The 14,531-nt window shown below is 37.2% G+C and overlaps 5 protein-coding genes across 9 annotated transcripts; 1 reads left to right on the top strand and 4 right to left on the bottom strand.

Annotated features, from left to right (window-relative positions):
* Positions 1–59: 59 nt before the first annotated feature.
* LOC123212107 lies at positions 60–1,073 on the bottom strand. The gene is made up of 2 exons (XM_044631150.1): positions 790–1,073; positions 60–718 (listed from the first exon to the last, which is right to left on the bottom strand). The coding sequence occupies exons 1-2, from the start codon at positions 934–936 to the stop codon at positions 275–277; spliced, it is 591 nt and encodes a 196-aa protein (XP_044487085.1). The 5' UTR covers positions 937–1,073; the 3' UTR covers positions 60–274.
* Positions 1,074–2,514: 1,441 nt separating this feature from the next.
* LOC123212261 (hypersensitive-induced response protein-like protein 1) lies at positions 2,515–5,673 on the top strand. Of its 4 annotated transcripts, none has more exons than XM_044631350.1 (6): positions 2,515–2,659; positions 3,724–3,924; positions 4,088–4,208; positions 4,323–4,414; positions 4,549–4,645; positions 5,078–5,673. In XM_044631350.1, exons 2-6 carry the CDS (start codon positions 3,736–3,738, stop codon positions 5,434–5,436), a joined length of 858 nt encoding a protein of 285 aa, XP_044487285.1. In that variant the 5' UTR covers positions 2,515–2,659; positions 3,724–3,735; the 3' UTR covers positions 5,437–5,673. The 4 variants fall into 4 exon arrangements, with proteins under 4 accessions (XP_044487285.1, XP_044487287.1, XP_044487286.1 ...); XM_044631352.1 differs by lacking the exon at positions 2,515–2,659 and adding an exon at positions 2,700–2,816; XM_044631351.1 differs by lacking the exon at positions 2,515–2,659 and adding an exon at positions 2,760–2,897.
* Positions 5,674–6,189: 516 nt separating this feature from the next.
* LOC123212263 (mitochondrial outer membrane protein porin of 36 kDa-like) lies at positions 6,190–7,673 on the bottom strand. The gene is made up of 5 exons (XM_044631353.1): positions 7,555–7,673; positions 7,361–7,447; positions 7,201–7,262; positions 6,833–7,065; positions 6,190–6,736 (listed from the first exon to the last, which is right to left on the bottom strand). Exons 1-5 carry the CDS (start codon positions 7,601–7,603, stop codon positions 6,424–6,426), a joined length of 744 nt encoding a protein of 247 aa, XP_044487288.1. The 5' UTR covers positions 7,604–7,673; the 3' UTR covers positions 6,190–6,423.
* Positions 7,674–8,331: 658 nt separating this feature from the next.
* Positions 8,332–10,231, bottom strand: LOC123212507 (protein PXR1). The gene is made up of 2 exons (XM_044631670.1): positions 10,182–10,231; positions 8,332–9,022 (listed from the first exon to the last, which is right to left on the bottom strand). The coding sequence occupies exon 2, from the start codon at positions 8,978–8,980 to the stop codon at positions 8,654–8,656; it is 327 nt and encodes a 108-aa protein (XP_044487605.1). The 5' UTR covers positions 8,981–9,022; positions 10,182–10,231; the 3' UTR covers positions 8,332–8,653.
* Positions 10,232–10,849: 618 nt separating this feature from the next.
* On the bottom strand, positions 10,850–14,434 carry LOC123212410 (protein QUIRKY). Of its 2 annotated transcripts, XM_044631534.1 has the most exons (2): positions 11,584–14,434; positions 11,265–11,473 (listed from the first exon to the last, which is right to left on the bottom strand). In XM_044631534.1, exons 1-2 carry the CDS (start codon positions 14,131–14,133, stop codon positions 11,414–11,416), a joined length of 2,610 nt encoding a protein of 869 aa, XP_044487469.1. In that variant the 5' UTR covers positions 14,134–14,434; the 3' UTR covers positions 11,265–11,413. The 2 variants fall into 2 exon arrangements, with proteins under 2 accessions (XP_044487468.1, XP_044487469.1); XM_044631533.1 differs by having other exon boundaries at positions 10,850–14,429.
* Between the last annotated feature and the right edge of the window lie 97 nt (positions 14,435–14,531).

The raw sequence follows: 14,531 nt of genomic DNA, 5'->3' as shown, positions 1-14,531 counted from the left end.
TTGGACTTCCAGTGAATAAACATGTGAGCAAGAAATTGTAAAAATGGAAGAAAAAAGAATGCCAAACAGAAATATTCTGATGTTCATTTACACAAAAACATAAATTTCATTGTCAAATTATTTTCTTTAATCCAAAATCAACAAACATATCTTCTCCTCTCTGTAATTTACAACATTTGCAAGCACTTAATCATCTCATGTCAAGCACTTCATTCCAAGAATATGATTTTTTAATCCTAAAAATTGAAAAAAAAGAAAACAAAAGAAAATCGATTCAGTCAGCTTCTTGTAAGCCACCTAAAACAACAGACCCAACGAACAAACCAGCAGCACCAACCCCAAGAGCACCAGCCACCACCGCTTGCACCACCACCAACCCTACTGAGTCATCAGGAATCACGACAATCGCCGCCACGGCCGCCAGAAATATGGGCAAAGCGGCGGAGGCCAGAGTGGAAGGTGAAACACTAGCCAGCTTCTCTAACAAACTCAATAAACCCAACTCCTCAGCTTTAGAGAACAAACCTAACTTCTCAATAGACGATAAAGTGACACCAAGCTCCTCAGCTTTCGATAAAAGACCCGCTTTTTCAACATTACTCAACACCTTACGCTTTTCAAGTTTCTTGAAAACGTCAACTTCAATCTCTTCGCTTCCTTCGTAGAAAATTCCAGCACCGAACCATTGTTTTTCCCAGTTTTCATCGTACTTGTTTACCTGTCATGAATCATTTTTAACGCAAACAAAAAAAAAAAAAAGAAACTTATGATATGAAATTGTTGAAGTACCTTATTCTTGGATGCCATGGCGACGATTCTAGAGCCATTTTTGGCGAGAAAGAGACGAGCAAATCGAGGCTTGGAGGAGAGGAAGTTGTTGTGATAGAGTCCATGGGAATGAAGATGATTAAGTGAAGTGGGTGCAGAGAGCGCCATTGATGATCAGAAGTGGCAAATATGCATCCTGCCGGTATGAGTCTTGGTTTGTGAATCTGTGGAATCTGATTCCCAAATGACACGTAGGATATTCTTTGAAATGATAGGCCAATCAGATTGCTCATAGCTTTATCTTGGGAAATCATATTTTATCTTAAAGAGCCTTTTCCACTTCTCAGGATCTGTGATTCTGTGAATCGCCGTGCATGTCAATACCGGACTCTTTTGACATTTTTATTAGGGACAATTACCGAAAACCCCCTCGTATCTTTGTTAATTTCCGAAAATTTAAAGCTGTATTATTCCTCTCATTTTTATTTTTATTTTATTTTTCCGATTGCAATTTTGGGCGCTCAGGATTCAAGTGGAGAGATACATAATACTCATTTTGAGTATATGAATAAGTATATATTTATATATATTATTATATAATTTAATAATTTTAAATTAAAAATAAAATAATACTCAATCACATAATAACATATATAAATATATATTTATTTATATATTTAAAATAAGTATATATAATATTACTCTCCGTAATGATATTTTACCAATATTTATACAACCAAATAAATTACTTTTGCCTAAAATATTATGTATTGGGCTGAACATTCTAGTCTAGCTCTGGCCCATTGTCTCCATTTTGAAAATACAACCCATCAAATTTGTATTCAAAATGTTTAAAACGTTTTTGTTATTGGTTTTGCAACCTAAAATATATTTTAACAACTTCATGATCTTACAAATTATTTACCCAATGTTTTTTTAGCATTTTTAAACAATGTAGTATACATAAACATATCCAATATATCAATCTCAAAACCTCATAAAAAAATCAAAATAAGACTTTTTTCGTCTGTTTGGAGTGTAATTGTGATTCCTTTTATAAAAATTCAGATAGATAACTCTCAAATTAGATGTTTACTTCTTTGAAAAGATTATTCATCGTTTAAATCATTTATCGACATAGAATTATCTTAGTTGTCTATCTATTTAATATTAAATGGGTATTTCACCCTATGAAAGAATAGTCCATCTCCCGATTCCCTGTATAATGTTAACATATGTTTTCATACCTCATAAAAGACATACAATTACCAAAAATAACCCCAGTGTTTTGTACTTAAGGTAGCATAAATCATTTAGAGAAATATAGTTTTGTTTTCATCATTAATTATCTTAAAATGAATATTAATCATACTATGCTTATAGATGGAAATCCGTGCTCTTTGCTCCTGTTTTGAGCCCACAGTTTGTTTATATTTCTAAGGAAAATTTGTCAACTTTTGCATGTGAAGAATTAAAGGTGAATTTCCTCTACATTATTTAGTTTCTTTGAAACCATTTCTGGGTTCATTTCTGTTGCTGTTAAATTTCCCTTTCATGGTTGCTTGCCGCTCACTCCATTCATATATTCGTCATTATAATTTAATGATTTGACCGATGAAAGCCAGGTTCAGAAAGCAACAACAAGCAGCTTAGCTGTATTTTTTAACTTGAGGTGGCAAATAATAGTTTTCGTATTTTATTATAATGTCAAAGCATCTCCGTCTTCATTTTTATTTGTCATTCTCATTACATCCTGTTCATTGTTTTTAATTATTCCTTAATTGTATCATTGGTTAATGTCACTCTTAGCTTGTATCTTGACAGAGACAGCATGTTATTCTAGTTTCTGTAACCCCTGTTTCTTAATTCTGCCAAGGGCGTTACTGTTTAGGTTGGCATAATCCTGTGCATTTAATATTTGATTGTAATTATGATTTCTTCCATGCGAAATTTCTTTGAGCTTTCCTGGATTTCTATTCATAGAATGATAAAGTAAAACTTTTGAGTGGTTGACTTTGATTGCCCCTTATTGGTACACTCAGAACCATGTGCGGAGCTTAATTAGTGCAGCACTATCTCGACTTTAAGAAAAACTCGATATTTTGCACTGTTTTGACAATTTTGGAGAGGTTTCCTAGGCCAGGCTTAATTATATTTAATTCCCTTTCTTATAGTATTTAATCTTATCTTTCTATCAGTCATTTTATTGCATTCTTCTGCTCCGGGGTTTTGTAAGTCTCCCAGTTCTCGTTTGCATGTTAATTGCCATTTTTCTGCAACTAATCTTTTGGGGTTGAATCGAACTGAAAGGCTCTTGTTTGTTGTTGTTTATTTTGTTCTGGTTTACCATCTCTAAGTGGCATTTGGATTGGGTTTTTGAGCTGTTTGAATTGCGTCTTAGGGCATCGAAATATTTCTAGTTTTTAATATGAGTATTTTGTTATGTGATTAATGTTCCAATTGTGACAGATTTTTGATACACTGATGTATCTTTTGAAAAAAATTGTATTTCTCAGCTGATGTGTTCATAAGGATAGACCTTATGTATGGATGGAGTCATTAGTCATGGATGTAAAAGCATCCAGTCCACTGAATTGTGACATTCTGGCTCTGTAGGCTTCTGTTGTATGTTAAAGCTCAGCCTGTCAGCCATTGTGCCAAGTAAGCATGACTTGGTTGCTGGGGTGGTCAGTGTTAGTCACATGTCGCTACACAGCAGGCCAGTTTAGTGGGTTAGTGTGAGCCCCTAAATCTAGGAAGTCTGTTGCTTGCTGTTATTGTGAAGCGTACATAAACTAGGCTTCACCGCAAAATCTGCAAGCCATTACTAAAATTTCCAGAATTTTTCTGTTTGTCTCTCTGTTCATTGCTGTTGATCCTCACATAGAGTAATGCTTATCGTTTTCAAGTTTCAATCATTTCTAAATGACTACTGCATTTTTTAACATATCACAGTATATTAAGAAGATGGGGAATCTGTTCTGTTGCGTACAAGTTGACCAGTCCACAGTACTGATTAAGGAGAAATTTGGCAAGTTTGATGATGTCCTTGAACCTGGATGCCATTGCCTACCATGGTTCCTAGGCCATCAAATTTCCGGCCAACTGTCTCTGAGGTTGCAGCAGTTAGATGTGCGCTGTGAAACCAAAACAAAGGTCTGTCTATATAACTCTATAAATATAATTTAACCTCAGTGATCAGGCCATACTCTTTTTTGCATCTGTAACTTAGCTTGAAATTATTATTATCCTTAAATGTTGGGTTGGGAGGAATAGTCACTACCACTGAGACAAATGAATCTTTTTGGCTATTTACCAGGACAATGTCTTTGTCAATGTTGTTGCGTCTGTTCAATATCGTGCCCTGCAAGATAAGGCGAGTGATGCTTTCTACAAACTCAGCAACACAAGGACTCAAATTCAGGCTTATGTTTTTGATGGTACAAATTAACTCTTATACCATTTCATATTTGTTTAGTGCTTTCAATTACACAAACCCTGCATCACAAGGATGTATTTGTATGTTATGTATTAACTTCCACCCAATTGTTCAGTGATTAGGGCAAGTGTTCCAAAGCTAAATCTGGATGATGCCTTTGAACAAAAAAATGAAATAGCCAAAGCTGTGGAAGATGAACTCGAAAAGGTATTCAATATGATTCTATATGCAGAGATGTTATATTATGAAAACCAAACTTCATTCACTTGTGGTACAAGATCACTAGTTGATGTTAAATTTTGAAGCTTATGTGTTGCTGTTTTCTCCATTATTTCCCACAGGCTATGTCTGCTTATGGGTATGAGATAGTGCAAACACTCATTGTTGACATTGAACCTGATGAGCATGTGAAGCGGGCAATGAACGAAATTAATGCCGGTATGGTATTTCATTTATCCATACTAAGTTGATGAGTACAGAAACTTTGTTTAAATTGTCTTCTGATTTAGATGAGCAACTAGCTTAACTGTAATCTGCACATCATAGAGTGGCAGATTTCTGAGGGACCAACCCTTTATCAATGTCTCCCTACATTTTATCTTTAACTCTGACAGCCAGAATCTCATGATCTGAGACTCTGATGCCATTCTTATATGCGTTTGGTTTTGGCTTAGGCATTATAGAGATGAAAACAAATCAAACAAACATTCTTGTCATTTTTAGCAAATAAGTGACAAAACAAATGCATATTCTATTAGCCTGGGGATATTATATTGTTATGCTTCACTGTTGAAAGAGGATACAAGCTTCTCAAAACTGCTGGAATGATTTTGTTTAATGAAATGTTCTTATTTTTCTTTACTCTTTCAGCTGCAAGACTGAGGGTGGCAGCCAATGAAAAAGCTGAGGCAGAGAAAATTTTACAGATCAAAAGAGCTGAAGGTGAAGCAGAGTCCAAATACCTCTCAGGGCTTGGTATTGCCCGCCAAAGACAAGCAATTGTAGATGGGTTGAGAGACAGTGTGCTGGGGTTCTCTGTCAACGTTCCAGGGACCACTGCAAAGGATGTGATGGACATGGTCCTGGTTACCCAATACTTTGACACAATGAAGGAAATTGGTGCTGCTTCAAAATCCTCTGCAGTCTTCATTCCCCATGGACCTGGTGCTGTTCGCGATGTAGCTACCCAGATCCGTGATGGACTTCTTCAGGCTTCTGCTCAGCAGTAATTTTCTACTTATCATGACATATATGGTGTTCATGTTTGGACAACAGTCATTTTATTATGTGCTTGGTTTTGTTAATCAACAATCATCAATTTGTCTATATATCTACTAGTGTCATATGACATTAAGCCAGTTTAATATCTGCTCAATGAAGATAATGAGCATATTGGTAATGTAAAGTTACGTGTATAATAACTTTCAGTTATGAAGAAACCATGCTGATGCCTTGTTCATCTTGTATATCTTGATCATAACAATTATGCATATTAGCAGGAGCTTGCTGGTGCTCTTCAAATGCCAGTCTCCTTACCAGAAAGTTCTGCACCATAAAAACACAATGTCATATATTTGCTTTATTCTTTTAACAGAATCACTTAAAACTCTCTGGTCCCTGGAAGATCATACTGATCTATCAAAGAGACAAAGACTGATGTTGAAATTGCTGTAAAACAATGGTGCCTCTGTATACAACTGTTTGCAATTTTATGTGGAAATCGAATTGCTTTGAGTTATTTTGGAGATGAACATGCCAATGCTTTTAGAATCATAGTAAGCAAAACAGATGGGTCCATACAAAATGTCTGTACATCGTGTGATTAATCAGAATATATTGTCAATGACACTAGGTTGATGGCTCACTTCCACATAAATTATGAGTAAATAATATCATTTATCTATAGTTTTGATATCTTTTTATAATCTTGCAAAGTTTCATTCAAATGATAGACTTTCGGACTGTAGCAGCTGCACTTCAAATGGTCTGCAAAATCATTTGATTAAAAAAATCTCTAAATAATTACAACTATGGTGACTGCTTTTACTGATGAAAATGGCAGAGGTATGAATTTTTATTTGTCATTATTTATATTTTTTTAGTATGCATATTTTAACTTTTCTAATTTCTGATTCAGCAGGGTTTACAATCACTAGATGCTGCTGTTATTAGTATTATATTAACATGAGAACATCTTCTATTAATAGTATTTTATTTTAAGGTGCGAGAGCCGCAGAAAGACCGATCTTGGGGCGCCTCCTGTCGTTGTCCTTAAAATCAAATTCTCCAGAAATAGCTAGGAAGAACTTTTGCCAGAAACCTTGCTGAACAAGAGCACCCACCTTGCCATTACTGTCCATGCGAGCCTTTATCAATGTAGAAGGAAACAGTGCATGCTGGCCGCCAACCGTCAAGGTGGTCGTCCTGTCAATAAAAAAACTATGCTTCAATTCTGCAGCAACGGCACTCCTGGTCAGGGGGTTCAGTGGTTGGTAATAGGAAGCTTTTATGGTGTCAAGCTTATCATTCCTGCAGTATTTCCAAAGCTTAGCATCAGTCCCTCAGCAATCGAGGAACAAATTAGAAGGTTGAAAAAAATGACAGAGATGACATTGGATTGCTCACAGGGTCAATGAAGCAACAAGGTAAGGACAATTGAAGCTTAAACCGGCATTGAATTTGTTGAATGTGCTAGTTGACATGTCGAAGGCAATATCAGTCCCAAGGGAGACAAAGTCAGTGCCAATTACACCTGAAAAATGGACAGCAGGGTCAAGTCCTACATGGTTGTGGCTAGTCATCTTCAATCCAGAGCCTGCAGTAATCCCAACATAGTCGTGCAAGAATCGCAGTTCCACCTGAAATCAATTTCGATTATATTCGTTTTAATACTAAGCACGTGTGGACTAATTACATCACAATTTAACTATTTATCCTGGAAAACATAATGAAAAGTTTCTGATAGAAGTAAAAGGAGATAATAATGCACGTACCTTTCCAGAATCAGGAACAACAAATCTCAGAGCCGTATGCAGCCCAGGCACAACACTTTCCGCTGTATAGAAGTTCAGAATATTCAATTACATGGAAAATGAGATACTGAAAGTGAATTTTCAATTTCATCATATATCAGATTGATGGAAGATCAATTACTTTGACAGGAGAGATCAAGATTCCAGTCAATCCATTGGTAACTAAAGTGAAATGATGGTTGTTGACCATAATCCTTGTAAAGAAGATCTAGAAAATATTAGAACAGGTAGGCATTAGCAAATATAAATCAATTGTAAAGTGAATTAACAATCAAATGCATTTAAACAAATGGAAGATGTAAAGAATGATAGAACCTCTAGCCTTTTTGCCAATGTGGAAGTATAAACCTGGAGAGTTGTTCATCTCAGGTTTAAACTTACAAACAGTGAAGACCACACTTAAATTTTAACCTGTTGTGATTTGTTGGGAACAAGGTTTAATTTATTGAGAATAGACTGAATAAGCCGAAGAGGAAGTTTCCTGATGTAGGACCAACGAAATTTCCAAGAATCCATTCATCTTCAGCTCATTTAGAGCCCCATCAGCACCCACCATATATTTTTATCAGTCCCCCACATGTGGCTCCAAATTGCCCGATTGGTGAAAAAGGAGAAATGAACTGATACATCTCTGCTGAGATCGTGCTGAGAGCTTAATTACACCCAATCTCGTGTATTTTTCTAAGGAAAAGTCTGACGGCAACACATATACTGTTTTTAATTTCCCACAATAATAATTAGATCACAGACATAAATTGCCCGGGTTCATTTGGTTCAGGAAAATAAATGAAAATTGTGCAATGGTCTCGCCTTGTCTTTTTCTGGAAAACTTGTCACTGAATCAAACTTTACTGGGCAAGTGATATTATCTTCATCGATAGCCATTAAATTAAGAGAAATTTCATCACTTTATTATACATCAATCGGGAAATTTTCGTCATCCTAATAATTATTTTCAAACCAAGATAACCTTTGTGGTGTATGAAACATGCAAAAACTATTGAAAACGATCCACCTTTACGTAGAAGTCAATCCTTGATGAGTGGGGAAAGATAGCTAGCTTCCCTTGGTTCTGATTCTGAACATTAAATATAAGAGAAATCCAGTATAAAATTTCCATTGCTTCACCATTTTCCTTTACAAAATCGTTTTTATCAATACTTCTGTGAAAGCAAAGCTGATGCATACATGATAATTGTAATGTTTGGAATGAAGATTGGTCGAGGATCATTGCAAAATTTTTTCATCAGACTTGCAATGCTCCCGGACCAGTCTTCATTCCTCACATAAGTTATCGAATTATCATACATTTATTATTATTATATATAGATTTGCATAAAATATAACACTACATCTGCATATATATGTATGCAAGAAGTCTTTGAAGCTTTTTGCATGTTTAGTTCCAGGCAAATCATCCTGATGGATTTGTGGGAGTATTTTCGGCTTCCTTAAGCAGTTTAAAAATTTCTTCTTTCTTCACAGCGAGTGCCTTCATCTTGGCGTCGAGCTTTTCGAGCTTGGCCCTCAGTTTCTGAGGATCCTTTTTATCTTCAGGGTTCTTTGTCTTCTTCTCCTTTCCACCATCTTCTTTACCCTTCTTCTTTTTCTTATCTTTAGCTTTGTCATCTTCTCCCTTCTCCTTCGTCGCCTCACCCTCATGTTTCTCTTTCTTTTCATGCTTGTCCTTCTTCTCTTCGGCTTTACCGTCATTTTTTTCTGATTTCTCTGTCTCCCCCATATTTATAAATCTCGATTCACCAGATTCTGGGTTCTTGAACCTCTTCAGCAAAGCAAATACCGAACACAGTCATGTTAATCGTGTTAAATAATTTACCATGCTAGCATGCATATTATTGTCAACATTTATCTCCGTGGAGATATGATTTTCCGTCACTGTATTGATCTTGTACTTTTCTAATATCATTTTGCCGGTCATGTTTCATTGTACACCATTTTGCCTGTGAACATGCAATATCTTCAAGGGTAGTGTTACGTTTATAATTTCTGTCCATAATTTTATATTATAAAAAATTATATGTTATTATATAATTAAATAATTAAAAATTAAATATAAAAAATATTTAATTATTTAATAATATATCATTATTTATATATAAAATTATACATAAAAATTAGTTTATATTTTAATTAAAAAATAAAAAAGCCAAAGGAGCATTTTCCCACCCATGGTTTAATGAAACACAATTCTTATCCTCTAAATTTCAAAAAATTAAATTTACATTTGTCATTTATTTTTGTTAATGAATTTTATATGGTTTTTCTACAAATGACTATTTTGTTATTTTATTAAAATTGTAAAATTATTATTAACACTTAATATAAATATCAAATTATTAATATATTATTATCAATTTTAAAATATATCATTTATATTTATAAAAATATCAAAACTCTAACTAATAATAAAATTATGTATATTTATTTTGAGTATATATTAAAAATTTAAAATTTTTAAAAATATTTTGAAGCTTTTTTAAATTTCCAAAAAAATTTCTAAAATTTTATTAATACCTGTAACATTTTCAAAAATTATAATTTTTTCAAATATATGTCATATTGATAAGAAAAAGTAGAATAAAAAAATATATACAAAATAATATTTTTTCCTTTTTATTTAAAAAAATTCAATAACAGAAATAAATAAGGGATGAAAATTTAATTTTTTAAAACCTTAAATATGAAAAATTTTGTCATTTTAGGGAACCCTGGGTGGAAAATAGTGTTTTGGCCATTGATAATGGCCCAACCCAAAATACAAAAAGGAAAAGCTACAAATGCTGGAGGTTTTTTTTTTTTTTTTTTAATATGGTAATAATGTTCTACAACTATGGACATGCATAATTTTAATTATTATTTATCACTTAAGGAAAATATAAATAAATAAATAAATAAAATAAAATAAAAAAGTGATTACAGACCTGGAAACTGAATCCTTGAAGTTGATGGCCTTGATTGGTGATGTAAGTAATGCAGAATGCAATATTATTTACCCTTTTTATACTCTAATCCTCCTCCTATTTATGGCCAATTGTGTTGCGAAAATTATGAACGTCCACATGAAATTTGTTTCTGCTGTTTTTCCTTAATTGTTTGTTAGTTTTTTAGCCTCCCCAATCTCAGGTAGATTTTATTAATCCAGAGATAATCTCTCCCTAATTATACTTTTCAAGGTCTAATGCAAAATTGTAATCAAACTCTGGCAGAAAAGCATCGGGCAACCTGGCCTGTCATAAATGATTCAGCATGAGCTATCACATTCTCAAGTCAAATTTTTTTCTGAAAAAAATGGCTGAAAAGCTGCCAAGTGCCAGCCATACTTCTTGACTTACAAGAATTTAGTATTGTTGAATCGGTGTGGAGAACATGGAGTTTAGTGAATTAGTAATTTCCGGGATTTAATGATTAAGTGGCAGCTTCTTGTAATTTTAGTGCTGTCTCTTCATCATGTAAGCAGACACAGTGGAAGAAAAGATGTTAATGTATCTTTTATATGTTACTTTTGTTGACATTTTTACAGTAATTTCTGGGTCTTTGAAACCCACTTTCACTCTCACTGCTCACATACTTTTTCTCGTTTCAGGTTTTCAATAATCAGTCAATTGAATTCAAATACGAAAAAATAAAGAGACAACAATGACAACTAGCCAGTTCCCCTTTTAAACCCCTTTTCACTCCTTACAATGTTATTAAGGAACAACTTTTCAACACAAACAGTAAACATCGTTCCCCACCACCACCACCACTTGGTGCATAAAAATTTACTACTAATTCCTAATCTACTCTTCAACTCTACATCAACCGGTCGGATAAGCTAGGCAACCGCCGGAAGAAGTTCAAGCTGGCCGCTGGCATGGGGTCTCTGAACATGGGATGCCTTAAATAGTAAAATCCCAGTGCCACAGCCACCATTTTGGGTGGCACCACATACAGTACCAGTGTAATGACTAAACAAACCCCAATGAACAATTTAGTGGCCCTTGGATCTCTCCAACTTACCAAAGCTTGAACCCTCTCTCCTTGAGTTGCAAAATCACCCAGAACTGTTTGGACCCTTGCAGCCAACATCCGCAACCGATCATACCGCATTCTAACTATATCTGGTGGTTTTGAACTGGGTATTGTATCAAATTCTTCATCTAAATCATCCGGGTCAACCGCTTCTGCCTGTGATAATCTTGTATCCATACCCGATGGAATCTTGGGCCTGAACCTATAATACCACACTCCAATTAACACAACGTATAGAAATCCAGTAGGTACTACCAAATCTGGGTACCAAACAAGAACCAAATACAACACGTGCACTAAAATTGTAGTCACCGGATTCTTCCATCTTCTAATATCATGCAACCATTTAGCCAACCCGATTGCCCAAGCAAGAACCGCAACAATCCGGAACCAATTTGCTTTACTCCTTCTCATGCTCCATGTATGAGAATCCGCATCCAACATGAACTGCACAACCTCTGGGCCCAATGGGGGCTCAGACCGGCCGAGCCATGCGGCCACCATTTTGGTTGCGTGCCCACGCAATGCCTCCTGCTGGGCCACGCCAAGTGGCCGTAAGTAATGCAATCTTGGAAGCAGTGGCTGCCCATAAACCGAGCAAATATCCGGTAACATTGAGGGGCAGGCAAACCGAACCGCCAATTCGATCTCGCCCATTTTCTTCAACCCGGAATGCGTAAGCACCAACAAAGGATACGAAGTTGTATACACTTTGTTGCTCTCCAGAGTTGACACGCGTATACGTATTTTCCCAATGCGCCAATCGGGTTTGTCTTCTGACACATCAGCAAGCATGCGCCAGTTGTCGAACACTCCGATGGTAAGAACAGTACATGGATCGTAAACCTGCCACGTGTACTGCTCATTCCAGCGTGGATCAAAGCTGTCTGTGATTGTTCTGGTGCGGACCCACTTTTTACCGTACTTGGCTACACAATAAGCGTCAGTAGATCCTTTACCTCCGTTTTTGGTTTTCATTGGCAACAAGCCGCGAGCGCCTAAAATCCCCAGCTCTAAAATTCCTATAGCCGGCTTCCAAAGCTGCTTAGCCGTTGGTCTAAAATCACTACACACGTGCGCCGCTTCATCAAGCACGTGATATCCACCCTCCAAACATAATCGTAGCTGAATTCTCCCGCGGTAGGGCCCACTGCCATCTCCAGAATCGCTTATTCCCTCCAATGCAATCCATTTGCTCGCCACGTGTCGCTCGTCCATTCGCTGTTCGATCGAACTCACTGGAATCATGATGTGTCCCAACAGTCTTGCTTCCTCGCCTGTACGGTCTTCGACCAACAAAATCAACGAGTCTTCGAACGGCTCTCCGGCGACGAAAAATAAGTCCTCGTTCCAGTGAAACGACGAACTGTGATTACTCATAGACCCACGCCTCGTCCGTGCAGACTGAAACCCTAACTGCGCTTTTACTCTAATCTCAGGTGCCGTCAACGGTGGTAAATTATGAGCAATGTGGAGGTCCTGAGCTTCGATAACAGTAACTCTCAAATACCAGAGTTTGGGGGACTGATAAACCTTAGAGCGCGTGTGCGCCACGTAAGGGGCATCCGAGCTCCACGCTTCTGGAAAGGCCTCGTCAGCCTGAGTTCCAATCCACACGGCCAGTTGAAGGTCCCCGGATATTCTGTTGTCTTGTTCGGGACGTCCGCCCTCCAGTCGATACCACTGTGGTGCCAGCGGACTATCTGGTGGGTCCCGCACCGGAACATAGGAGAGATCGAAACAGACACCGCCAAGGAAATTCTCCGAATGAGAGTCCCACACGGCGATTTCCAGAAGTGCGGTGGCCGAGTCATTCTTATTATAACCCATTGCGAATACCTGGTTCCACTCGGGTGAGTCGGTTGGCTCACAAGGTCGATGAAATGCCGGTTTGGATTTTTTTAAATGATTGGACGTTCTGATTTCCACAAACGGACTCTCATTTGGAGCTAAGCCACGAGCCTTCACGATTTTCACAAATAGATACATCATCGGCTCAACCAGATCGTACGGATAGATTCTTTCAGATGATGCAGTTTTTCCGGGAGCTTTACGGGCATTGATCACTTTCGGGGAATATTCTCCATTCGGTCTTTTCAAAACTCTAAGTCTCTCGACACCTGTGTTCTGCATCTTCCTGACCTCCGCCACCGGAATCGGCTCATCTGGCGGGGGATGATAAGGCGGATCCGGTGGCACTTGCACTACATTCGGTGGAGATTCCTCGATTATGGTAACTGGTGGCGGTTGACCATGGTAGTGTTCTGGAACTGGATGACAAATCTCCACGTGTCCAGGAACCTCGAACACTCGACCTTCCTCAACGACAACAACGGCAGGTGTTATCTGCGGTGGTTCTTCCGGAGGTGGTTGATGAGGCGGCGATTGATCCTGTGGCGGTGGCTGCTCCTCTTCCACAACCTCATCGAAGTAATAAATTCTCAAGCCGATCTCGCCTCTAATCCAGCTGAAAACACTTTTCTTCTCCAAAGCAAGATAGCGCAAACCTTCATCTCCACGCTTTGAAAATTGGCTCCCGTACAACTTTACCCTTCCCAAGAAGTGATTCTTCCGGCCACTGCCATTGCAGTACCTTTTATCGTTGTATACCTCGACATCCAGCTCTTCATAGTCCATGTTCTCTGGGTCCGACACAATGAACTCCAGTGGCTCGTTCCATACTGGATTAAGCTCCCGAAACTTCGTGGAGGTCCGCTTTCTTTGGCCGTCAAAATCAACGACAACGTAGGGACTAGAACTTCCCTGGCCGTCCTTCGGAAGTAAGTCACGTGCATCGATTACTTCCACAACAAGTTTACGGACGGTATTTTGTGGCGGTGCTTGAGACGGCTGGGTCGTCATATTCTCATTTTTCTTTTTTTCGAAAAGGAATATGGGATTTTACGGGCTTGTTTGAAAACTGAGAGAGAGAAAGGAAGAAAAAGCGTTGATAGCGGAAGGGGAAATTAAGAGAGTGAGGAGAAGGTGGTATATAAGGTTTGCCTTTTTACTGTTTTTATTATTTTGTCAGTGGTGCTGTTTGTTTTGAAAGAAAGAGAGTGGGAAAAGAAGAGAATGTTTATATGATATGGCAAAGTCAATTGGAAAATAAAATAAACATATATATTCCATGCTCTCTCGTCAAGGTTTTTGTTTTCAACTTTACCGGTTCCTTATTTCTTTACCTTATTCTAATTTCAACTTAAAAAGAAAAAAAAAAAAGAACTTTGATCATTTCTCACGCAAATGAAATATTCAGA

The sequence above is a fragment of the Mangifera indica genome, chromosome 3 (genome assembly GCF_011075055.1).
Source record: "Mangifera indica cultivar Alphonso chromosome 3, CATAS_Mindica_2.1, whole genome shotgun sequence".
NCBI classification, from domain to species: Eukaryota; Viridiplantae; Streptophyta; class Magnoliopsida; order Sapindales; family Anacardiaceae; genus Mangifera; species Mangifera indica.
Note: the sequence above shows the minus strand (reverse complement) of the source record. Positions and strands in the feature narration are given on the sequence as shown.